The sequence below is a fragment of the Psammomys obesus genome, unplaced genomic scaffold, assembly GCF_907164565.1.
Source record: "Psammomys obesus unplaced genomic scaffold, mPsaObe1.curated_primary_1811, whole genome shotgun sequence".
NCBI lineage: Eukaryota > Metazoa > Chordata > Mammalia > Rodentia > Muridae > Psammomys > Psammomys obesus.
The window spans coordinates 1,989,044-2,013,760 of NW_026590859.1; the positions used below are offsets into that span (position 1 = coordinate 1,989,044).

At 48.7% G+C, this 24,717-nt stretch overlaps 1 protein-coding gene across 3 annotated transcripts; it reads left to right on the top strand.

The window, feature by feature from the left end:
- The first annotated feature begins 1,575 nt into the window (after positions 1 to 1,575).
- On the top strand, positions 1,576 to 24,339 carry Utp25 (UTP25 small subunit processome component). 3 transcript variants are annotated; one of them, XM_055609215.1, is made up of 12 exons: positions 1,576 to 1,654; positions 3,890 to 3,929; positions 4,887 to 5,105; positions 7,643 to 7,813; positions 9,332 to 9,420; positions 10,567 to 10,977; positions 12,924 to 13,143; positions 13,696 to 13,898; positions 14,729 to 14,911; positions 15,019 to 15,131; positions 15,708 to 15,953; positions 22,532 to 24,339. In XM_055609215.1, exons 1-12 carry the CDS (start codon positions 1,643 to 1,645, stop codon positions 22,773 to 22,775), a joined length of 2,151 nt encoding a protein of 716 aa, XP_055465190.1. In that variant the 5' UTR covers positions 1,576 to 1,642; the 3' UTR covers positions 22,776 to 24,339. The 3 variants fall into 3 exon arrangements, with proteins under 3 accessions (XP_055465190.1, XP_055465189.1, XP_055465191.1); XM_055609214.1 differs by lacking the exon at positions 1,576 to 1,654 and adding an exon at positions 3,392 to 3,579 and having other exon boundaries at positions 4,883 to 5,105; XM_055609216.1 differs by lacking the exons at positions 1,576 to 1,654; positions 22,532 to 24,339 and adding an exon at positions 3,392 to 3,579 and having other exon boundaries at positions 4,883 to 5,105; positions 15,730 to 15,925.
- Positions 24,340 to 24,717: the final 378 nt, after the last annotated feature.

Consider the following 24,717-nt stretch of genomic DNA (forward strand, 5'->3'; position numbering starts at 1 on the left):
AAAGGCCCAATGGGCCAGAGACGTCCCAAACTGTGAGCCAAGATGACTCTTTTTGTTGCTGTCACAGAACCTGCGAGAGCAGCAACTGAAGGGAGGAAGGCTATTTTGGCTCACAGTTGGAGGACACAGTTCGCCGTGGTGGGAAGAGCATGGCAGCAGGTGTGGGCTCATCATGTTGTACCGCAGCCAAAGAGCAGAGGGAAAACACTGGCGTTCAGTTTTCATTCAGTCCCGGACCCAACTCATGGAATTGGTGGGTCTTCCCGTCTCATTCTCCAAGGTAACAATACCTTGGTCTTTATGAATGTTTTCTATGATTTATTTTTAATCCGTGTGTGTGTGTGTGTGTGTGTGTGTGTGTGTGTGTGTGTGTACAGGTACATGTGTTCATGTGCATTTATGTGGAGGCCAGAGGAAGATGTCTTTCACTCTGAGGCAGGCTCTCTCACAGAACCTGAAGCTGGCCATTTCAGCTGTCTGGATGGCCAGTGAGCTCCCAGTATCCGCCCATCTCTGTCCATGTGTATATGTGGGGGATTCGAACTCAGGTCCTCATGTTTGCAGGGCAAATGCTTTCTGTCCACTGAGCCTCTCACTAACAGATCTTCTCTGACTGCTCCTCTCTCTGGAATGTGAGCTCTCTTAGGCTAGGACTCTATTTTACCCTTTTGCATAAACTCCCCTGACCTTCAACAAACACTCACAGATGGTGGTAGGTGGTATAACCTTTAGTAATTACTGTCGCTTGAGAGATGGCTTGTTGGTGGAGAGCCTGTGCACATAAAGGGAACATTTTCTGCTTTAAGAGCTGTAGAGAGTGAGACCCCCAGGTGCTTCTGCACCCCATAGTGCGTAACCGCACCCACCCGCAGATGGCGGCACGGACACAGCTCACCCTTTACTGGCACACCGTTCACAAGTCTCAAATCACGACACCTGGAAAAGCGCCAGCAGATCTTCTACGACAGCCTGGTCTCTCACCAGATATCACCGTGACTGTCCTGACCCCTGAGGTGGGTCCAGACCCTATTACACGGCTCTTTGGGGTGAAAACCTTTAAGAGCTCCTTGTCTTTTATGGCACCAAAGCTAAATTCCTCGGCAAGGCACCCAGGCCTTTCCCGCCCTGGCTCACCTGGCTGACTGCCCAGCAACCCCCTTCTGGAAGAGCACGGGACACCTGCAGCATGCAGACGTACCTGGACGCCTGTGTCCATCCCACCCCCTCTGCCTGCGACATCCGGTCTCACAGTTACCCAGGAGAAGGCCCGCTGCACCCATCTTCACAGCCGCTCCTCACCCAAGAACCTCCCAGTTCCCTCCATCACCACGGAAATGACTTTATCATTTAACCCTTTGCGCACCCATCTTCACAGCCGCTCCTCACCCAAGAACCTCCCAGTTCTCTCCATCACCACGGAAATGACCTTATCATTTAACCCTTTGCGCACCTTTCGGCCTGCAGCAATTCGATCATTACGAGCCGCTTTGTCTCCCTACTTGGGTTGAGTTCTGGTTTTTGTTTTTTAAGATTTTGTGTGTGTGAGCATGTGCCCTTGTGTGTTTGTGTGTGTGTACACAGGCAGCTTCCACAAGAGGCATAAAGACAATGCCCATCGGGTTATGCTGATGCTGGCTCTTCAATGTTGTTGAAGGTGAGTGTCGCCATTTTAAGGAAAAAGGGGCTTGTTTTCCCACATTCAGCAAGCCAATACTGAGACCACTTGGGGGAGAAAGGATGACTTTGCCTAAAGCTGGGAACAGTCTAGATCTGCATGCTGGAGAGCAGGTGAGGGACAAGAATCACCTCAGCCTTCAGCTTCTGGCTTGAGCTCCCAGGGAAGAACACGAAACTTCACGTGTGGGGGTGGGGCACCTGGGGTGCAGTGAAAGGAGAGAAGTAGTATGGCTTTTTATTGGTTAGAGCCAGGTTACACGGTGACCAGAGCCATAAAACCTGTGAGGACACTGTGCAAACAGCCTTTTGTTTACCTAAGGGACTATACCTTTTATCTCTCAGCTAGACAGAAGACAGATGTCTATTAATGGCTTCCCTGGCCAGGCCAGCTGCTGGCCAATACCCGTTCCCTCTCTCTCTCTCCTGTTTGCATGGCTTTTATTGCTTTTTTGTTCTTTCCTTTTCCTTCCACACTATCGAGCTCCCAATCTAAGTATTAGTAGCAGGTGACCCTGGAGCAGACAGCAGGTGGAGCGGACCTGAGTGAAGCCCAGCTTTTGACAGAAGCATGCTCCCTCGTCTCCTGTCGTGCCTTGAGTCTGTGCTGGTGCGAGTACTTTGTTGTCATTGAACCTGAGTTAGTTTGGAAGGGAAGTCTGTGTGGTCTCACCTATTGCCGTGTGTCCTTGAAATACAGACCTCCTCTGTTTCCTCACTTTTCCATTTTTATTTAGCTGTAAAAATTTTTTGAGAGGTAGGTAAACCTCAAAATCAGAGATCTGCCTACTTCTGCCTCTGAAGTGCTGGGATTAAAGGTGTGTGCCACAATGCCAAAACAGTTTTATTGGTATTTATATAAAGGTCTCCAACACTCCATCCCCTTGCCTCAGCCCTCTGGAGACTGAGATTACAGGCATGAGTCACCACGCGTAGCTTGTTTATTTGCTGTGCGGGCTTGTTTTCTTTTACTCAATGTTGAAGATCAAACCCCAGGATTTTCCGGGTACCTGGTCTAAGCATCCTAACCCTGAGCAGCGCCCCTCGTCCGTTTAGGCTATTACCTCGCTAATACACATCAACTTTAAGTGTACACTTGGACTTGTTCTGGTGATAACACATGTAAGGTGCATTTTATTGAACGTCTCTGCTCTTGTTAACGAAGGCATGTCAGGAGAGGCCCTCCTCACACTCCCAGTGCCTAGGGTACAACAGCCCAAGTTCAAATGTTCTCTTTCTTGCTAAACATTAGTTTCCGCATCTGCCGCTTCAGGCAGACTCCCAAGACGCGTCCGGACAGTGTGCCATAAAGTGGGGTGCACGGGCTGCTGGCGAACATCGACAGAGGTTCCACGCCCCAAGGCGGGGCGCGTGGCTGAAAACCAGCGCAAGGTCAAGGGTTCCGTTCTCAGCCCCTGGAGGCAAACAACGACAACAACAAAAACCACCACCAACCTCATCTCCCAACCCCCGAAAAAGAAAAGCGAAATGCAAGGTGGAAGATAAGCACAAAGCCAGCCACCGCACTCCTCGCTCGGGAAGCCCACCAGCCGGGGCAGCCGACGCTGCTCCGGCCACGCATGCGCAGGCAGTCCTGCGCGCCCGAGGCGCTCCGGCAGGGGGCAGCGTCGCGACCCGGAGGGTTGCGCCTGTCGTGCTGGCAGGACGTAAAGCAGCTCTGCTTGGCGGCTCCGTCCTCCGCCGTAAAGCGGGCGCCCCCGCGTGCGCCAGCTTTGCGCTGGGTGCCTCGGTGTGTCGTGTCGTGTCGTGTCGTGGTGGCGGACTTGACCTCCCCGCCATGGGCAAACGCCGGAGCCGCGGCCGCAGCCAGCTGCTCGGCACCATGACCAAGAAGCGGAAGAAGCACCTCCGCGACTTCGGCGAGGAGCACCCGTTCTACGACAGGTCGGGGCGCCGGCGGCCGGCGGGCCCTTCCGGGAGGCCCGGCCCGCTCGCCGAGGGCTTCCAAAACCAAGCCCAGGCATAAGCTGGCCCGCGAGGGGTGAGCCCCGATGCGTTGTTTAAATGCCGGCTTTTGACTTGTTCTTTCCACGCGGTGTTGAACTCATTTGTTGCCCATCTGTCTCCTGGCTCTTGTGCATGCAGATTTTTTTCCCCCAATGACTGGTTATTATTTTGTATTCGGCCTTTTTCCTTTAAAGCAGACCATTAGGTTACAAATTGGCAGCTAACGTTTAACATTGTTTCTTTTTAGGGTTTCCGGAAAGGAGGCAAAGCCACAGATTTGTCAGCTGGTAATGCTTTTTTCTTTACTGTAGTTGGAATTGGGTTGTTACTTTAAGACTGTGTGTAAAGGCGTTTGGTACGTTTCTGTGTTTTCCTGTTTTTTGATGTAAGCTGTGACTTTAGTAATGTTTCTTAATTCGTTTTAAATGATGGAGGTGACTGTAAAGATTCCCGTGTTACAGTAGAAGCCGTGTTTGGAAACTGCCCCGAGACATTGTTGAAGAGGTTCATCAGAGCACCGGCTCTGGATCACTGAAGGGCTTCACACAGTGTAAAATAGACCAGTGGGGTTCGACATGGTTTCTCTGTGTAGCCTTGGCTCCTGAACTCGATTTGTAGACCAGGCTGGCCTCAAATTCACAGAGATCCCCTGCCTCTGCCTCCCTGAGTGCTGAGATTACAGTCTGCGATACAAATTTAAATCCATAACCCCAAATTTTGTTTGAAAACTCAGTTTTCTTTCCATGTGTAGCTAATGTGAGTTAACGTAGTTTGATTAGCTGTTTTATGTAAATGTCATGCAGGGCTTCCTTGAAACGATGAGACTAATATTTGCCCAAAAGCTCATTGAGTTTTTGTTTTTCCATTTTAACTAGTGTATGTTCATTGTACAAAATACTGAGTTTCATTAGGATATTTCCAGGCATAGTTACCTGATCATTTTCATACCATTACTCCCATTGACCTTTTGCCTTCTGCCTCTGCTGGTCCCTTTCCTCTTCCCAAATTCTTTTCCTTTTGATTTCATACCTTCTTACTCCCTTTAAATCTAGTTTCTTCATGCAGTAGAAAACATACTTGCCTCTAGTCTGTCTTACTTATGTCCCATTCTGTCCATCTCCTCGCACAGGATAGAATTTCATTCTGAGGAAATACCATTAATATGTATGTCTCACATTTTTCTTTTTAGTGTGACAATGAAACAATTTAATTTTTTTTTTAAATTCCCCTTTTTCCTTAGTCAGAGAGTTCAGATACGTCACATTCTGAAAGTGAATCAGACAATGAACAAGAGCACATTTCAGGGTACCACAGACTGCTTGCTACATTAAAGAATGTTTCTGAAGAGGAGGAGGAGGACGATGAGGATGGCAGTGCTGTAAGTGATGCAGAAACGAGTGATGAAGATGGTGGTGAAGATGTCAGTGTGGAAGAAACCACAGAGGCAGCTGAGACACAGGAGCGTAAGTGCTTGGGCTTGGCCTGTCCTCTGTGCTGTGTCGGCTGGTGGGAGCATGTGGCTCCAAAGTAGAGATGCAGCTTTGTTGAGTCTGGTTGTGTTTCGAGAATCTGATGGGAACCCAGGACTCTGTCAGGAAAATACCATTAGCTTACTCTTTGGGGAGTTTCTAGCCTAATGTAAGACTGCTTGGCTAATCAGAGGAACATTATTTAGTCACTGTGACAGCTCAGTTCACTGAAGAGGTTGTTCCTCTTCAATGAGAGACCAGGTGGGATGGAAGGTAGACATAAAAATACACATAAATTTTATGTTGTAGATTTGTTGTGTTTATATGAAACAGCTAGAGATACCATTGAGGAAACGTTTCTGCCTCAGTGGGTCCATAAGGAAACTCTGAGAGGTGCTGGTATTGAGAGCCCAGAGGGACTCCATCTCAGGCCTTGGACTACTATTCTAGATGATCTTTCTTCTGTGCTGGGGAATCACACTTAGGACCTGGTGTATATTGGGTTGAGCTTTTTCCTAGTCCTTAGTGTCTTTTGAGTCAAGGTGCAGCCCAGGCCGGCCTTGAACTCAATTCTATTTCTGCTTTGAGAATATAGGTGTGTGCCACCATGCCTGGCTTAATTGCCTTCTTTTTTTTTTTTTTTTAATCAGCTTCATTAGAGTATTTTCTTTATGCAGATAGAATAACTCCAGTGTGGGCTGATGTGACAGCTCTTTGGGTATATGCTCCTACTGTGAAAGCATGACAACTTGGTTAGAGTCCTACGACCCACATAAATATGGAAGAGCCAGATTCACTCACAATACTAATAATAATGAAAAAAAAGTACCTAATTCTTATTTGCAGTTTGAGCTTTGACAAATATATACTGTCTATCACCTCCAGAAACTGTTATCCTTTGCCCACAGCGACCTGATTTTGGTCACTGTGGATTAGCTGTGCCCATTATAGAATCTGTGCAAACATGGTCAAACACTCAGCCTTTTGAGACCAACTCTCATTCTGTAAACCCAGCCTTGAACCAGTGTGGCCCATGCTGGTCTCCAACCCTGACAGTCTTCCTGCTTCGTCATCCTCCTCCCCCCACCCATGTGCTGGGATTGCAAGTGTGCTGTACTGTGCATGCTTTCTTATATTAGTAGGCCATCTTTCTTCTTTTCTTTAGTAAGATACTATAGATGTTTAATTTTTTTCATTTCGTTTTATTGTTACAGTATACTTTGCAGTATTGGGGATTGAACCTAGTGCTTTCCACCTGTGCTCTACAACTGAGTTCTGTCCTCTGCTTGAATCTTTTTTCTCTGTAACATAACTTTGGGTTCACATTAGCTTCTTGGATATATAACACTCAGTATTGAATACGCCTGTGAAAGAGGTTTCATTTGTTCCATGTTGTTTCTTACCGCAGTTGAGGCTGCTGTGACTGTCTTTCATGTGTATCTTGGTGCACTATTTTAGAGTAAGTTCTAGACTTCTCCAGAGTAACTCCTAATTATGATAGAAATTTTAAGGAATTGGCTCATGTGATTGTAAAGGCTCAGCAATATATACCCAATGGGCTGCAAGCTTCAAGTCTAAAAGCAGCCAGGCAGGATTGCCTTTAGAGCTCCAAGAGGAAGCACTGTTACAACTGGATTCAAAGGCAGATTGCTGGACGTTTCCCTCTCAGGACAGAACTGCCTCCCTTGTTTCCCCAAGCCTTCTACAAATGGTAGGAGGCCCACCACACTAAGGCCAGGATATAGCCCAGCTGGTAGTGTCTACCTGCCCTGCAGAGCTCTGGGTTCCATGCCCAGACCTACATACACCAGGCAAAGATGGAGGATAGTCGCAACTCTAACACGTAGGAGATAGAGACAGGGGAGTCAGAAGTTCAGGGTCATCCGTCCTGAGCTGATAGTGGGTTAACAAAGAGCCTAAACTACAGAAGACCCTGCCTCAAAAAATAAAAGCCTCTTGACTCCTGGATAGAAGTCCACCATTTGGAACATAAATTTAATCTAATAATATCCCAAGTAAAGTTCAAGCACACCATCAGTCTTGAAAGCCCAGTGGTACAGAATTTACTTCATCACTCAGGTCCATAATCAGGCTTAATTCTGGAAGGTCACTTCCTCTGAATTACCTGATTTTTATTTAAAAGTAATGGTGTGTGTGTGTGTGTGTGTGTGTGTGTGTGTGTGTGTGTGTGTGACAGTGCACACCTTTAATGCCAGCACTACAGAGATATTGGTAGGCAGATCTCTGTGAATTCAAGGCCAGCCTGTTCTAGAAAGTAAGCTCCAGGACAGCCAGGACAACATAGAGAAATCCTGCCCTGAAAACCCAAAAATGAAGATGTAAATAATAGCAATGAGCATCACTTTTATTTTGTCAACATTTAACTCTGAGTAAATTATTTATTTATTTTTGAAATGGTTTCACCCTGTAGGCTTGGCTGTCCAGAAATTGCTGTTGACCAGGCTGGCCTACAACCCAGGAGTCCAACCAGGCCCCATAAATTTTACAAAATATTTTTTTTAATATTTCAGATTCGTCCCTTCTTGACAACTCACAAGGAAAAGATGGGAAAGAGTCATCTGATACATTACAGAGATCGTCTGAGGAGTTCACAGATGCCAAACACGAGTCACTGTTCAGCCTGGAAACCAACTTTCTGGAAGAGGAGAGTGGAGACACTTATTCTCAGAGAACATCCCAAGGTGACGGTGGCTCCTGTGGCTCCAACCCTCTCGTGGTGGGCTGAGCTCGATTCCTGCTTAGTCTCCTGACTGAGGGAGCCAGCTAGGTAGAGCCCACATGGGGGGCTGGGGTAGGTAGTTCCCCGGTGTGTGTGCTGTTTAGTACTTAGTGTAGAGGGAGGGCTGGCTAGCCGGAGGAGAAGGGACTGAAGGGCAGAAGTTGGGGGCCAAGTCCCCAGGCCTCAGGTCTCCAGAGTTAGAGTCTGAGGATGACTTTGTCGCCTGACAGACAGAAACAAAGGGAGAAAGCGCGCTTCTCTCCCTCACCCACTCCTCCCCGTGGGAAGAGAACTTTTTCAGATTTGTGAGTCTCAGGCATGGCCCATCTGAGTGTTGTTCTTACTAGGAGGAGCCCCAAGCCACACTGTGCTACAGCTAAGCCCGTGACCAAACGGCAGCAGCTGGGCATGGGTGTCCGCACTGTCGGTCTGCCTGGGTGGGCAGCAGCTGGGCATGGGTGTCCGCACTGTTGGTCCGCCTGGGTGGGCAGGCCAAGCTGCTGTCCTTCCGTTCCTACCTGTTCCGGCTTTCTGCACTTGGGCTGCAGCATGGAGGAAGCCAAGTCCTTGTTTGGCCTAGTTGGGTCTGCTGGCTGTTACATGGGAGGAGCAGGACAGGTAGAATTTGTGGCGTCTCAGCAGAAACCACGTTCTGAACAGTGACAGTGTAGGAGCCTGGCTGGAAGCAGGGAGCCGGCTGTCCTGAAGCTCGGCCTATGTGTTGTGCAGATAGATGGGCCTGGCCCTGTAGTGTTGCTCACTGTTGTCCTGGGCATTTACTGCACTTGCCTGTCATTTGGATCCTTGAGCAACTTACTTCACTTTGCTGCTTCTCAGTGAGAGAGCACAGAGCAAGGGCTGAGGTCACCTGAGTGCAGGGACACAGGGGGCTGAGGTCACCTGAGTACAGGGACAACATTTGTATCCTTTGCTAGCTCAGGTGAACACTGAGATATGTCTTGTTGTACAGGTATGGGCCTGCTCTCAGGAATCTTGCCATCCACCAGATAAGACAGGAGCATGCGGTGACGTGTTTGGATGGGTGAGGCATGGTAGAGACTAAGGAGTGTGACTGTCCACAAGGAACCAGCTCTAGCGTCTGCCTAGAGCCAGTGCTGTGCCTGGCACAGGAACTGCCTGTGAAGCACTTTCTGTGCTGCGCGGGAAGAGTGTGGTGAGAGGGCGTGTGCAAAGGGAAGGTCAGAAGCAGAGTTTAGGGCTGCGTCAGAGGTGTGTTCAGGTGCAGGTCAAGGCCTGAGCTTTAGCCTGAAGTGTCATGCGATCGGTGTGTACATTTGGAGGGTCATCTTGTCAGACAGGCTTAGGTGCTGGAGGGTGGGGAATGGGGTTAGAAAGAAGGATGAGTCCACACTGGAAGATCATCATGTCAGTCGGTGTCAACAGAGGCAAGAGATGAGTCCGCCGCTCTCAGGAGACCAAGCCGTTTGCTCACTGTGCTCATAACCCTGTCCTGATCTAGATCCCTTCCAGCAGCATGTCAACAGAGAACTGAAAGAAAAGGAAATTCAGGTTGCTGCAGCCAGCCCTCCTACTACCCAGCAAGTGAAGGTAAGTGCTGCTTGGTTTTCCAGGCCCAGGGGAAAGCCCCACAGAAACTGGGCTATGGTTTATTGACATGTTAGTTATCCACAGTGAGTTTCCTTTTGACACAAATCCCAAGTGTTGGGATTGTAGGTGTGATACCATACGTGGTCTAGTTGTCTGTCCCAGCCTTTATTGTGGACACACGCGATGCTTCTTGTACCTTTTGCGTATTTTCCCATGGTAGCATGTAACAGAGTAGGTACAGTACAGTATCACAACCAGAAAATGGACGTAGATGCCATTTATGGCTGCTTGGAACTCAAGCGTGCTGGGCTGAGTACTCTGTCTACTGTGGCGTTGCATCCCTAGACCCAGGTTCTGTCTTGGAGGATCCTGTTTCTACTAGGAACATGCCAGCACTATGTGGTCTCACAGACAGGGTCCACTGTGTACCTCTGGCTGGCCTCAAAATCACAAGAGAGCTGTCTGCCTCTGCCTCTGAGTACCTGGCCCCGTTACTGCTTTTTGCCACATCCATGTCCTTTCCTCATACCTAACCCCATGTCTTCTGAGCTCCTTTCTGTTTGTGGGAGCTTGTCGGTTCAGTTCAGTAGCTGGACCTTTTGAGATGAGCTGCTTCGTTCTGCACAGCTTCCTGAGAGGCACCAGGCTGCCCGGCTACCTGTGGCTCATTCTTTTATTTCTGATGTGACTAATTTTAGTCACAGTGAAAACATTCTAAACTTGTATTTCACAAAGTAGCATCCCCTGAAGTTCTGTGATGTATGTCTCTAAAACAGTTGGAGGAAGAAAGGGAGAAGATGATCAATTCCAAGACATGACTGAGCCCTTTCATGTCACACCTTGTGACACACCACACTGCTGAAGTTATTTGACCAGTTCTAGAGGAATCTGACTCCTCAGACATGTTCCTCAGAACAGTGCAGAAACACTAGAGTCATGCTCAAACATGAAGTCAGGCCCCAAGCTGCACCCCGCTGGTGCGGCCAGTGTGTGGACCCTTTCGCCTCCGTGCGGTTCAGCATTCCCCACACTGACTGTGTTACAGCTGTGCAGCAGGGCGTGGGTGACCTGTGAGCCGTTAGGTGCTGTGTGAGGGTCCAGGCTTGTTACTCATTTCTAACCTCAGTCTTGATCTGTCTGCCCTAGTGGCCCGTCCTGGGACAGCTTGTCTTTTCATCAAAGTTCCAAACGATGGAGACATTTAAGCCTCCAAAGGACATTGGACTGCAGTCACTTCATCTTCAGAAGCCTCTAGAATCCACCTGGACAAAGACCAATAGCCAGTTCCTCTCTGCTCCTCAAAAATCAAATAGTCCCTTTACCCCACTCCAGAAAGAGCTGTTCTTAATCATGAATTCCTACCGGGACCTGTTCTACCCTGAGAGGACTGCCCTGAAGAATGGAGAAGAGGTCCGCCATGTGTACTGTCTGCATGCCATCAACCACGTCCTCAAAGCCAATGCCCAAGTGCTGGCTAACAACAGTAGGCGCCGAAGCCAGAAGCTTGGGCTGGGTGAAGATGATGACTTCAGGGACCAAGGGCTCACCAGGCCTAAGGTGAGCCTTGCTGTCAGGGGGTCAGTGAGGTGCTGCCGAGTGCTGACTGTGTCAGAGCTGACTGGTTGGTAAATCCTCAGATGAGCAGTCAAGTGAGCCAGGCAGTGCCAGACAGTGCAAGGGGCTTTAGCTGCTCTCAGGTGAACCCCAAGCACATAAGCACCCCATTGCCAGTGCTCTCTTCCTGGTGTCCCTGTATGTGACAGCCATGGACCCAGATTCACAGAAGGACCTGCTGAAGAGAACAGGAGAAAGAGGAAGAGAAATTGACTAGAATTAGGCTCTCCACCAAGCCACACACACATCCACCTTCAAACCGAAGACCCGTTTCTGCCGTAATGCCCCTGCTGCTCCTGCATTGGTTGTGTTTGCTTGTGCCCCCTAGTCTGACCTCTGGCAGAGTTGAGGCTCTCGTAGCAAAGGAAATAGACTTAATCTGTCGAATTTGTCACAATCCTGAGGAGCCAGGCCTTGTTCTCGTACTTGCACCCCGTCTTCTTGCAGAAGCTCATTTCCAGACTTCTGTTGAGCTCAGCAGGATTCTAGGGTATGAAGCTTTTTTTTTTTTTTTTAGATTCATTATTTATACAGTGTTCTGCCTGCCTGTGTGCCTGTATACCAGGAGAAGGCCCCAGATCTCATTATAGATGGTTGTGAGCCACCATGTGGTTGCTGGGAATTGAACTCTGGACCTTTGGAAGGACAGCTTTCTGAGTTTATCTCTCCAGCCTCCAGGGTGTGAACCTTGATGTGGCTCCTATGGGTGTTTTCAGTCTGATACCTTGTTTGTTAATGAGGGACAAAATGTGGCCACTTAATTAGTGTCACTACCAATTAGTAATCACTACAGATTAGTAATTTGTCTGCCGTGTAGAGCAAGTTCCTTAGGGATGGGCCTGACACTTGAGGCTGTCTATTGCTCTTGTGTACTCTGCAGGAGAATCAGGGCTAGGATTGCAGTCTCAGGGTTTGGCTAGGGTCACACCATTGAGTTGCTTTTAGTTTTAGATTTATTTACTTTTACGTCTATGACTGTTCTGCCAGCATGTATGTATATGCACCGCATGCAGGCCTTAGTGCCTGTGGAAGTCAGGCGAGTGTCTTAGAGTCCCTGGAATTGAGTTAGGATGGTTGTGGGCCATCATGTGAATGCTGGAACCAAACTCTGGTCCTTTGCAGGGGTAGCAAGTGCTCTACATCATGGAATGTTCCCTTAGGTACCATCTGTAAGCATTTTTAAGAGGCTTGGAAAGTTGAATCCTGCTTTTCCAGTTCAGAAGTATGTCATCACTGGTTTCAGAAACTCCTAGAGAATATGCTAAAAAATAATAATAATAATGTTTTTAATGCTTTTCTGTATTTTTTTCTTACTGTTTCTTACTTTTCTACTGGTGTGACAAAACATGACCAAGGCAACATAAAAGAAAGCAGTAACTGGGCTTACAGTTTCAGAGGGGTAGAATACGTGAGGACAGAATAAGGATGGCCGCAGAAACAGTTGAAAGCTTGATCCACAAGTAAGCCTGAGAGAGGCACATGCAGAATGCCAGGAGTCTTGAATCCTCAAAGCCCACCCTCAGTGACACTGCTCCAACAAGGCCACGCCTCCTACTAATCCTTGCCAAACAGTTCTACCTAGTGGGGCCCAAGCATTCAAACATAGGAGCTGAATGGGATTATTCTCATTCAAAGTACTGTACTGTGCATTTGTTCGAGTGGGTCCTACTTTGCCCTCACAGACCCTATATATCTCTGCCCTTGAGTTGCTGCTACAGACATTGCCTTATACTGAAAGGTATTTCCCAATTTCTCTGTGGAGAAATGTCTCCATAGAGACTAAAGTTCACGGGATGTTTTTGTGTAGGTCCAGGAGACACTTGACTTCTGGTACTGAGCCAGGTCTTTTGTACAGATACTCATCTCTGACCTGCCGTTGCCTCCCACAGGTACTTATAGTAGTGCCCTTCCGGGAAGCTGCCCTTAGGGTGGTCCAGCTTTTCATCAGCCTCCTTGAGGGAGACAGCAAGAAGAAAATCATTGTGAGCAACAAAAAGAGGTTTCAGGGGGAGTATGGCTCTGATCCTGAGGAGAGACCTCCCAACCTGAAGAGGCCTGAGGATTATGAAGCGGTGTTCGTGGGCAATATTGATGACCACTTCAGGATTGGTACGCCTCCCATCAAGGTGGTGGTCCGTGGGAAAGCTGCAGAGGTCCCTGACTCAGCCTTCTAGCAAAACTGTGCTCTTGAGACCTTGCTTGCCAGACACAGGAGGCTTGCGTTGGCTGATGGGTGGAGCTTCCAAGACCATGTAGGAAGGCCTTGTGCATTACTGTGGACGTGGTTTGGCGGCAACGGGTGCGCATCGTCAGGCACTGTCAGGGCTTTTCAGAGAGTTGGGAGTCATAGGTGCTGGATGGGGTCACCCTGAGGAGGCTGGGAAAATGTAGCTGTGTACGCGTAAGGCTGGGTCTACACCTTAACCTGTTTGTAGAGTGCCCACCTAACTGAAGACACCACCCAGTTTTCATGTTGGTGCTTCTCTCACTCAGCTCCCTTCTTACCTTTATAAGTTTAAGTTCTTGGGCCTCGGTTACAAACCATTTACTGAGTACTTGCAGCCTGACTGATGTGGTTAAGAAGCTGGGGAGTAGAAGTCTAGCCTAGGACACAGCAAGCACTCAAGGCTGTCTTGGGAGGTGACAAATGGTGTTTTCTAGGCGTGGCGATACTTCAGAGGAGCATCCGTCTCTATGCCCCTTTTTACTCCTCCGACATCCTCATCGCCTCCCCACTGGGCTTGAGGACCATCATTGGTGCTGAAGGAGAAAAGAAGAGAGATTTTGACTTTCTGTCTTCTGTTGAGCTTCTCATCATTGACCAGGCTGACATTTACCTGATGCAGAACTGGGAACATGTCTTGGTAATGCTGGGTTTCTCCTTTTAAGGGACAGCATCCGTGCTCAGTACATTGAGGAAGAGCGAGTATCATACCTGTTGACCAATAGTGCTGGAATTGTTTAGTTTTCTGTTCTTTGCTATGCTGGGAACTGAACACAGGGTCTGGCATGGTAGGCCAGAGTCTGTCACTAAGGCACCCCTGTCATTGATGGTTTGAGATCCAGTCATTGAAGGACAAAGATTCTGTTTTCCATGTGGCTTCACTTTTTGTCCAGGTCTGGGACAGCAGCCCCAAAAGTGACCGGTTTGCATTTCACAAGACCCTTATATGAGTCACTTTCTGTTTTTGTTACTCAGTTTTCTCTGCTAGAGTATAAAGTAACATGTTTCCTGTGACCATTTCATGCATGTGTATTGTACTTTGCCACGTTCGCCCTATCTGCTGTCTCCTCCCCCCGGCCACTTGTCCCTTCAGTAGTTCTTATGGTCTTTAAGCCAGTCTCACTCTGCAACCTAAGCTGATCTCAGACTTTTTATGTAGCCCAGCCTGGCCTCAAATCCTCCTGGTGCTGGGGTTTCAGGAGTGCCCCTCCGTGCCTAATTTTAGAAACTCCTTTTATAGGAATGCTCCGGTAGCTAGCCTGCCTTCTTATTTTGAAGGGCCAGGGCATAGCTGGTTTGTGCTTCTATTCTCTCTGGAGTGTTGAGCTGACCTTGACGGGCCACCATTTGAGCCTGATTTGTCTGCTGTCACTTGGAAGGTGGGGTTAAGGGAAGGATGAGTTATAAGTGCTCATGGGTGCCCAACACACGTGCTCATAGACACTAACGGCGGTGGTGTTTTGCTCCAAGCATTTGATGAAGCACATGAACCTGCTGCCCTTGGACTCTCATGGGGTGGACTTCTCTCGAGTGCGCATGTGGAGCCTCAATAACTGGTCCAGGTTCTACCGCCAGACGCTGCTCTTCGGTGCCCTGCAGGATGCGCAGATCAACTCCGTGTTCAACAAGCACTGTGTCAATGCGCAAGGCCAGGTGAGCCTCGTGTCCTCGGCACGCACTGGGTTGCCTCAAGGAGTACAGGAGTTCATGGACGTGATGAGCAAGGGATGCCGGCTCCTAAAGTTCTTGCCTCCCGGCAGGTGGCCGTGAGGAATGTCCCAATGATAGGCTCCATCAGTCATGTGTTGGTGCAGCTACCTCACGTCTTCCAGAGGGCGGAAGTCCAGGACCTAGCGTCAGCGATCGATGCCAGGTAAGCCCACACCGCAGGGCCTCGTTGAGAGAGCTGCCTTGGACACTGCTGATTACTACACTAGGTCCCAAACTAAGTTCAGCCCTGCCTGACAAAGATGGAGTCAAGCCTGGGAGAAAAGGGGGTGTGGCCTCAGTCTCAGAGCTAGAGGCAAGGCTGGGAGTGAAGCCAGGGCTCCTGACCCCTTGATAGAGACACTGCAAAGTCACGGCGTGCTGCTGTGGCCTGGGAAATGCTCCATGCCATTCCACTTAACTGTAAGCCTTTCAGAGAAGAGCTGGTGTCTAATCCTCTCCACATTTGCCCTCTGTGGGCCTTTTGTGCTCGGCACATGCTGCAGGCAGGCTTGTTTGTTGCTGAGTGAATGAGGGGTGTATGTGGCACCACGTCTGCCTTCACACTTAACTGTGAGCGCCTCGTTTTCTTCGTGGTTGTCAGGTTATAGTCTTTGAAAAGAAGGCAGTCGCTGGCCTCGGGGGATCTCTTGGGCTGTGGCTTGCTGGCCGGCACTGATGCTGCCTCTTGTGAGTTCTAGACTGTTAGACTGTTAACCCTGTCCTTGGCTTTCCTAATCAGGTTTCACTTTTTCACCAACAAGATTCTGCCTCAGTACCGGGATGCCATCATGTCCCACACGCTCATCTATGTCCCCTCCTACTTTGACTTTGTGCGTCTCCGAAACTACTTCAAGAAGGAAGAGCTGAACTTCACACACATCTGCGAGTACACACAGAAGTCTGGGGTCTCTAGGGCGAGACACTTCTTTCTCCAAGGAGAAAAGCAGTTTCTGCTCCTCACAGAACGCTTCCACTTCTACAAAAGGTAAACAGCACAGGCTCCGCCCCTGAGGGCCCGGATAGGCCCCCCTTGCCTCTGCTGCTGTGGAAAAGCCACAGGGATCGATAGTGCTAGACTCCGCATTGGGGTTGGTGTTGGTTACTTCCTGGAGTGGGCATTGGCAGGAAGGGTACAGCCAAGCTGTGTGGCCTGGAGTGCAGCTGTGCTCCAAAGGCCTCAGAACCAGTGCAGGGTGGACAGGGCCCACACAGATGAGCCTGGGGCGGGAGAGGCTAACACAGGGCAGCACTCCTGAGAGGTCACGCTCGGGTAGAGAACTCACCGTGGGCTCTGGACCACTTGATGGTGGCAGCAGCAAAGACTGAAGGCTCAAGGTGGAGTATTCTTATTGTTTGAGTGTGTGCTTAGATTTACTGGCATGTCACTAACAAAACACCCTGCCTAGCCTTTTTGCTATTTCTTTTTAAATCCTAATTTGCCTCTTAGTTAATTATAGCTTCTGGACCTGCTAGATGGGCTCAATTCCCAGGACCCACATGGTAGGAGGAGAGACCCAACTCCTCGTTTCTGAGACAGCTGCAGTGTCCCCAGGTCCCCATCAGGCCTCTGCTGCCAGATGCAGACCTTTCCGATGCTTTACTACAGAGATGGAGAGTGTGTCCAAGTCCTTCTTTCCGGTTTCTTATGGGGGGGGTTGACTTTTCTGTTTGTATTCTGTTGTTGTTGTTGTTATCATTTCCTTTTGTTGAGACAAGGTTTTATTTAACCCAGGAAACTTTCAAACTCTAGCCAAGGCTGGCCTGAAACTCCTGATCTCCCTGAGTCTACCTCCTACTTGCTGAGGTTACAGTGCACATCACCACCCCGGCTGGTATTGTGCTTTATTTACCTGTCGCAATATAGATCAATAAGGATCTGCCAGGCCCGGGAGCCAGAAGCCCTCCAAGCTTTGACGGGCATTCAGCTATGCGCCGTGACTGTGGGCCTTTTCGTTTATGCTGGCAGCGGGATGCTGTTCCCCAGGTGTACTGTGTTTCCCTGGATGGTGAGAGAGGAATCCTAGCAGCCTGCCTGGGCTGAGCAGACTAGGCATGACGACTTTTTAAATGTTTTACCTAGTGTTGTCCGAAATGTCTGAAATGCATTACATGCAAATTGCTGAAACATGGGGCTGTCTGTTCCCAGCTCCATTCTTGGCGCCAGGGCTCATGAGCGCCTGCTGTTGGCCTCACTGTTGGCTGTGTTCTAGAGAGTTGTTTCCGTTGATGGTGGAGTCATACTCATGGAAGTTCTTAGCGTTCTATCATCCAGCAAATGGAAGCAAGCCATCTATATGGCTGGAAATTTTTTTTCAATGTGATTGTAGCCATTTCAAATTAAACTGCCAGGCACTGTTTTTAAGGACCTTAGCAGCATTTCAAGGCGAGGGTGTAGTCTGCTTTAAAGGATCCTTGTTGCCAGTCAGCTGACCCTGTAAGGATTTTTAGCCCTTAGACTTTAAGTGTTGGTTGTCTCTTGGATTTCTGGGAACAGGAGAGGATGTAAACAAGCCAGCTGAGGCTGAGAAAGGGAGATTGAGTGAGAAGGCAGCTGGTGGAGAAGAGACTGTTGGGAGGCAGTTGAGCCAGGAGAAGCCACTGAGCAGATAGGCTAGAACGGCTGTTAGATTTGGAGCTGGTAGGATTGGGAAAATTGGGAGGAGACCAAGCAGACTATTGAGGAACAGAGGGAGGAATGATGGGAGGGTACTTGAAGGGGCTGGGCTGGAAACTGGGAGGGACTGTTGGGAAAGAAATATGATTCAGGGATCTCTTCCGTGGAAGTGGGATGGGTAAAGAGTGGGAAAAGAACTCACAAAGTAGCAAAGAACTGCTACAATTGGTGCCCTGCGTGGGGCTCTTTGCATGCTGAGTGTTACAGGATTGAGGTGCCTTAGGTTGCTAGGCTGTCTCTGCCTATAGTAGTTTCCAGCGGGATGGCTGACAGTGTTGAGGAGAGGATCGAGAAAACAGTAGGATGAAGGCGTCTTGGAGCTAGGTGGGGGTGTGGCCATGGCGGATCTGTAGTACTGTTGCTGCACATTGCTGCATTGGGCATGTTCCAAGATAAGGACAAATTGTAAACTAGACTCAGAATGGATGCTGGGGCGGGGCAGGGCCCTTCATGCACTTGTGTGAGTCCAGGTTTTAGAAGCCCTGAGTTTGGTGTTTGTACCACACAGCAGTTTTGGAATTGCAGCTATGGGATAGCCATTATCAGTTGGCAAGGAAAGCAGACACATGGCATGTCCTGGGCTTTAGGTCCTGTCAGGATTAGGCTTATTTGAAGCCTTGGAACATTCACAAGGGAGGTAGGCTGATGAAGCAGTGCAGGAAAGGCGGCCAAAATGGAGAACTCCACAAGCTGCTTCTCAACAGGCTCAGGCTTGCTGTTTCTGTGACATTCCTAGACTCTGATGAGCTAGTTAAAACTGACTTTTTTTTTTTTTTTTTTTTTTTTTTTATTAAAAACGTGACCATGCTTCTTTGACTTTTCTTTGGTTTTCCAATTCTGAGGGTATTTATTACATGTACAGAACTTGGAAATTTAAGTTAAAAAGAAAACAGTCGCCTGTGATCTCCTACCTCATATAAATACTGTGATTTGCTAGTCATATTGAGTCCTTGCACAGCTGAGAGGATCCAGAGTTCAAGGCCAGCCGTGGCTACATTATGAATTTGAGGCCAGCTTATTTTATGTGAGATTCTGTTGTAGGGGGAAAAATTAAAGAAAAAAACACCTGAGCCAGTGAGTTGGCCCAGCATGGAAAGGCACCCTTCTGATCAGTTCAGTTCAGCACCCAGGACCCCCACAGTGGAAAGAGACAATACTCTCGACTTGCTCTCTGGCTTCTGCGTGGGTGCCACAAATACAGTAACTAACTTTTAAAAATTAAACTATCAACATTTTAATGTGTTTTTCTTTTTTTACCTGAGAAATCTGAGAGTAGGTGTGTGTCTGAGCCTGTTACTGGTCTTTTTGAAATAACACACTTACAGGCACACTACATGCAACAGGGCATTCCCCTCTAGGCCTTTATGTGCAGATCATGAAGCAGAGTACAAGCATGGTAAGGGCTCGCTGTTTAGCTGCGTAGATTGTGGGGGTGTGTTTAACGGATAGCTCTCCATACATCCTTCTTTGCCCTAGATGTCTAGGGAAAGAAAGATTTCATTTCAGAAGAAAATGACAGGATCTTAATAAACAGGATCTGCTGCCCCTGTTTCTGAGCTCCCCAGCCACGGGCACACATACGGCATTTGTGCATATCTGTGTCTCTGCATTCACTCTTGTTTTCTGCCGGAACCATCAAGAGTCAGTTGTGAGGGCTCAGAGTTGTCATCCCTCTCCATTGCAAGGCCAGCCTGAGAGCCAGCCTTCTCTCCTAAAGAAAAGAAAGCTGAGAGACGCTTCACGCCCTCACCTGAGTGAAGTGTATGCAGCACACATCTAACACAGCGTTCTTCCATGTGGCCACAACATCTGTGTCCTAGCACTGAGTGTCACTGCAATGCCATTGCTAATGTGTGGCCTGGAGCAGCTCTCCCATGCTGTTTCCCAGTCCAGGATACATTGCATTCGTCGCTTTCTTTAGCTTAGTCTCAACCATGGCACTTGTTCCCCAGGACACTTCTCTGTCAGGATGTTTTTGCTTGCCACACAGTATGTTCATCCTAGTGTGTTTGGAGCGGGAATAATGCTAGGCCCTTTTAGTGTATAGGACACCTCACCCACGCTCGTGTGGCCTGGCTCAGAATGCCAGTTGTGAAAGAATGGATCTACAGTGTTCTCTTGCTTTTGTTCTCTTTCATGACTTGACATGTTTTAAAGGGTCATATCATGTTTTCTATAATTATATCCCATAATCTAGATTATCTGATTGTTTATTATTTGGGCAGGTAGCTCCCAAACTTGAATGTATATTAGAATTCTTTTGTTGGTGGTTTCTTGTCTCCCACCCCTAAACAGGGTTTCTCTGTGTAGTCCTGGCTATCCTAAAGTTTACTCTATTCCAGACTGGCCTTGAGCTCAGGTCCAGTTGCCTCTGCCTCCCCAGCGCTGGGATTAAAGGTGTGCGCCATCATCACCCAGCTTTAGAATTCTTGAGAGTTATTGATAAGTCTTATGCTGGGTCTGAGCTCGGTGCTGCTGAAGTTGGTGATGAGGGACAGACAGAGTCTTTGCAGATGACCAGTGTGCATCACTTTGGCTACCGTTAGAATAAGCTGCCTATAGGTGTTTTTTATCAGTGCAGCCTCGTCTCTTGTTCATTCGCACCGTGTCTGCTGGCCAGTAGTGTAGGGGGCTGTTTCAGTCTTGGATTTCATAATTGCCATAGCAACCTTCCATCTACACAGGACTCAAATTCCTGTAGCAGGTAGAGGGCATACCTCTACTGGTGTCTGAGGTGCTGATGGGTTTTCTCAGTGCCCTGATCTCTCAGGACAGAAGCACGTAGGTTGTATGTGAATAGTGCATCATTTCATGTGACCAAGTTGAGCACCAGCAATCACTGGTGAAGTGGAAGTCAATGTTGGTGGTGGTGTTTTGTGGGGTTGTTTTTGTATTAAGACAGGCTCCTGTAGCACAGGCTGGCTTCAGGCTCTCTGCTTAGCTGAGGATAATGTTCTTCTGATCCTCCTACCTTCGCCTCCCACGTGCTAACATCACAGATGTGCGTCACACACCTGGCATACTGTTTGTCTTCATATCAACCTCGGGCTGTTTGCTTAAGTTCTTCAGTGGGGGACGGAGCTGGCAAGACAACTCAGCGTTGTAAGAGCACTGGGATTTGATTCCCAACATCCACGTTGTGGCCACAACCTTCTGTAATGTCAGTTCCAGGGGATCTAGTGCCCTCCTCTGACTTCTGACACCCATAGTACATGTGCAGGCACTCACACACGCTAACATAAGTGCCTTGTTTTTAGTAATGAATGGTATCATGGGGGTCTCCAGAGAGACCAGGATGTGCTGTGAGGTCAGAGGAAGGCGGAACTGTGGATGAGACAAAGCTCCTGTTGTGAGCAGCACCATCTGTGTACTAGACTCTCTAACAGGAGAGTCAGAGCCTTGTCAGCGGCCTGCGGCTGGCTCCCTCAGGGGAGCCATGTGACCTTGACTCCAGCTGTTCAGGGAGTCCCTGCAGTTCGCGCCCTGCATCCACCATGCTGCTGGGTTGAGGTGGACATTTGTGCTCTGCTTTGACGATGCTGAATGCAGCGTCAGCAGGATCTTGTAAGGTGGGTGAACCTGGGAGATCTCTGTCCACAGAGATGAGAAAGGACCAGCAGGTGCTGTTACTGTTGTTGCCGTCAATGCCCTGGGTCTGACCTCATCCCCTTTTTACCTGATTAAATTGTCAAGCACAGTGTTTACTTTTTTGGCAGATTTTTTTTTTAATCCTTATTTTGTGTGTGTGTGTGTGTGTGTGTGTGTGTGTGTGTGTGTGTGTGTGTGCGCGCGCACGTGCGCACACGCGTGTTTGTGCATGGGTGGAGGTCAGAGGGTGTCTTCAGGGAGTCAGCCCTCCTCTGGCTGTGGATTCCAGGAATTTAACTCGGGTGGAGCTCAGGTTACCAGCCTCAATGGCACATCCTCACCTCCACAGCCATCAGCCTCCTCTGATGCTTTCTAGTCCTGCGCACTGTTTTACTTCAGCTCATGCAGATCAGGCTCAGGAAGTAGAAATCTCTGCAGCTGCGGTGACACAAGCTGTAACTCCAACGTCCTGGGAGGCTGAGGCAGGTGGATTGTTGAGTCCTTGGCCGGTCTTGGTCTCATGAGTTTGAGTCCAGCTTGTCTCTAAAGAACACGGAGCCAGTAAGATGGTCCAGCTAGTAAAGATGTCTGGGTTCCCCATGGAGAAAAGAGAAATGACTCCCACAAGTTGTCCTTTGCTCTCTGCATGCGTGCTGTGGTATACACACACGTGTGTGCGTGCGCACACACATACACACACACAGAGGGCTAAAGTCAATAATTGTAATTTATCAAATGGTTTTAAAAAGGTTAGATATTGTGGTTCATACCAGCACTTGGGAGGCAGGTAGATCTCTGTAAGTTGAGGCCAGCCTGGTCTCCACCATAAATTCCAGGCCAACCAGGGCTCTATAATGAGATTGTGTCCTATGACAGATAGGTAGATGGATGGATGGCTTGATAGAGAAGAGAGAGAAATTTGAAAATTAGGCCAGGCATTGTAGTGCAGTCTTTAATCCCAGCACTCAGGAGGAGGTAGAGGCAGGTAATTAGTTCCCTGTGAGTTTCAGACCAGCCTGGTCTACTGGAGAGTTCTAGGTCAGCAAGGACTACCTAGCGAAATCCTGTCTCCAAAAATATTTTTTAATAAATAGAAATTTCTGTTATCATTTTCTTAGACTCAGCATTAGGAATTCAGTTACATTGTCACAAAGGTAAAGGCTCTAGCTCTAGAGTAATTTTCTCCCGTGATTTGTGCTCTTCTTTTCACCCCAGCATGTAGGAATGTAGTGAGCCATGTGCCTATGAAGCAGTTGCTGGCATGGCTTCTGCTGCTCCTTCATGCCCCTCCTTCCTCACAGGTACACAATAAAAGGCATCAGGAACCTGATCTTCTACGAACTGCCAACATACCCTCACTTCTACAGCGAAGTCTGTAACATGCTGAAAGCCACCAGCAGAGGCGAGGAGGCCACGTGGACCTGCACTGTGCTCTATTCCAAGTACGATGCCCAGAGGCTGGCGGCTGTGGTCGGCGCGGAGCGAGCGGCGCAGATGCTGCAGTCTCCGAAGAATGTCCACCTCTTCGTCACCGGAGAAAAATGAGTATGGTGGGGCAGCTGCACCCGTGGACCATGAGGTCTGGTTCTGACCACTGTGCCAGGAGCACGCTGCAGGCAGACTGCAGGCTGGTGTTCCTGGAAAGTGCACTGTAACCAGAGCCAGGACAACCTAAAGAACTGTCACATTGAGAAATTGAAGCTTGTGTTTGTCAAACTTTGTCAGCTGTAAGTTATCCAATTATGATTTTAATTTTTATTTTACATGCATTGCTGTTTTGCCTGCATGGATGTTTGTGTGAGAGTGCTGGATTCCCTGGAACTGGAGTTCGAGGTGGTTGTGAGCTGGGAATTGCACTGAGGTCCCCTGGAGGAGCGGCCAGTGCTTTTACCTGCTGAGCCATCTCTCTGGCCCCATGGTGAAGCTGGCCGTGAGAGCGGGAGACTTCTTGCTGCTGTGTCAACTCAGTTCTTACTTTTTACTTGTCTAGCCAAACTTTTTAAAAAGTGTAAATGGTCTAACCTAGAAGACACATTTATTCACTGACTCTAAAATTCCTCGTGATCATATAGCTAAGACACACATTTACAGTCGTGTATGTAAAGCAGCACTGATCTCTGCAGTTCAAGAACTACCGCTTGGAGCCAAGGTTGACGTCTGTCCTCAACACCACTGTCTCTTGTTGCCTTAGCTGGACTTTGAGTTGTGCAGCAGGTGAAAGTGAAAAGGAAATCACACTTTTAATTATTAAAAACCATTATTTTAGGCTGTTTCATTAAAAAAAAAAAAATCAATGTCATTACAAATAACAAAGCCAGGGTGAGCCTTGCTCCAGATGACAGGGACATCACATCTTAGCCTGAGTTGCGGGGGAGGTGGCTGCCGACCTCCCAGCTGTGTGGCCCTGTCCTTTTGTGTGTTCTCTGTGGACCCTTAACTGCTGTCTGCCACCAGACCCCAACTGCACTCACGCCTTACCACTGTGCCAGCCATGTTAGACAGCCAGAGCACACAGGCAGGCCTGCAGGCTCCCATCACACCTGCTGTGCCCTTCGATGTCTTGACCTGGACACTCTGAGGTAGGGCATCACTGAAGCGATGCTGCAGCCTCACCAAGGGGTTCAGCTTGCATGACTGCCCATGTGTCTGAGACAGGATTTGGCAGACTTCCTCTGTAAAAAGTTAATTTCTTTCTTTGTTTTAAGATAAGAACATGTATGTATGTGTATATTTTAAGATGAGAGTATCAATCCCAGACTGACCTGGGACTCATGGCAATCTCCCTGCCCTAGAGTGCTGAAAACCCAGGCTTAAGCTACCAGGCCTAGCTCACCTTAACTTACAGACATGTGCTTCATTTTTCATCGAATGGCTTACAATCTGGCCATCATTATTTTTTCAGGAATTAGGCTGGTCTCAGATAGTAGGATTACGTTCAAGCTGGATCCCATGTCCTTCACACATGCACCCCTTTTGCTTAGGGATTTTGTTTTCTGACAAGATATTCAGGTTTCTCTGTGGTGAGGACAGTAATGTGTGTCCTGATCTTGTCTCTGTCCATATTGCGCAGGACAACCTTGACATTAAAGGTCTAATCTGCACCTCCCAAGCCACTGCCCCATCCAAGCTGTTTTGTCATGTGGTTTTGGTTGGTTGGTTGGTTGGTTGGTTGGTTGTTGGGGGTGGGTGGGTGGTTGGATGGTTGATTTGCAGTGTTCGAGAATCAAACCCAGGCCCTCACGAGTCCCGCCCTTGACACTTTTGAGACAACATCTTGCTATGAAATTTAGGGTGGCCGTGGCCTTGACATGTAGCCCAGGTTGGCCGCTGCCTGTGGAGTGAGGATGACAGAGCCAGCGCTCTGCAGCCGGATGGGTGCTGCTTTTGCTGGCTGTTCCCCCCCCCCGGGGCTCTCGAAACTTGGGAATGCTTGTCTGAACGTGGGCACACATGTGAGTACACACAGACATTGACATGTACTTCCTGT

Excerpts from the sequence above, each read along its gene's own strand:
- Utp25 (XM_055609214.1), top strand. The coding sequence starts at position 3,473 with ATGGGCAAACGCCGGAGCCGCGGCCGCAGCCAGCTGCTCGGCACCATG. Across the intron at positions 10,978-12,923 it reads AAGGGCTCACCAGGCCTAAG|GTACTTATAGTAGTGCCCTT; the intron begins GTGAGCCTTGCT and ends TGCCTCCCACAG. Across the intron at positions 15,954-22,531 it reads CGCTTCCACTTCTACAAAAG|GTACACAATAAAAGGCATCA; the intron begins GTAAACAGCACA and ends CCTTCCTCACAG.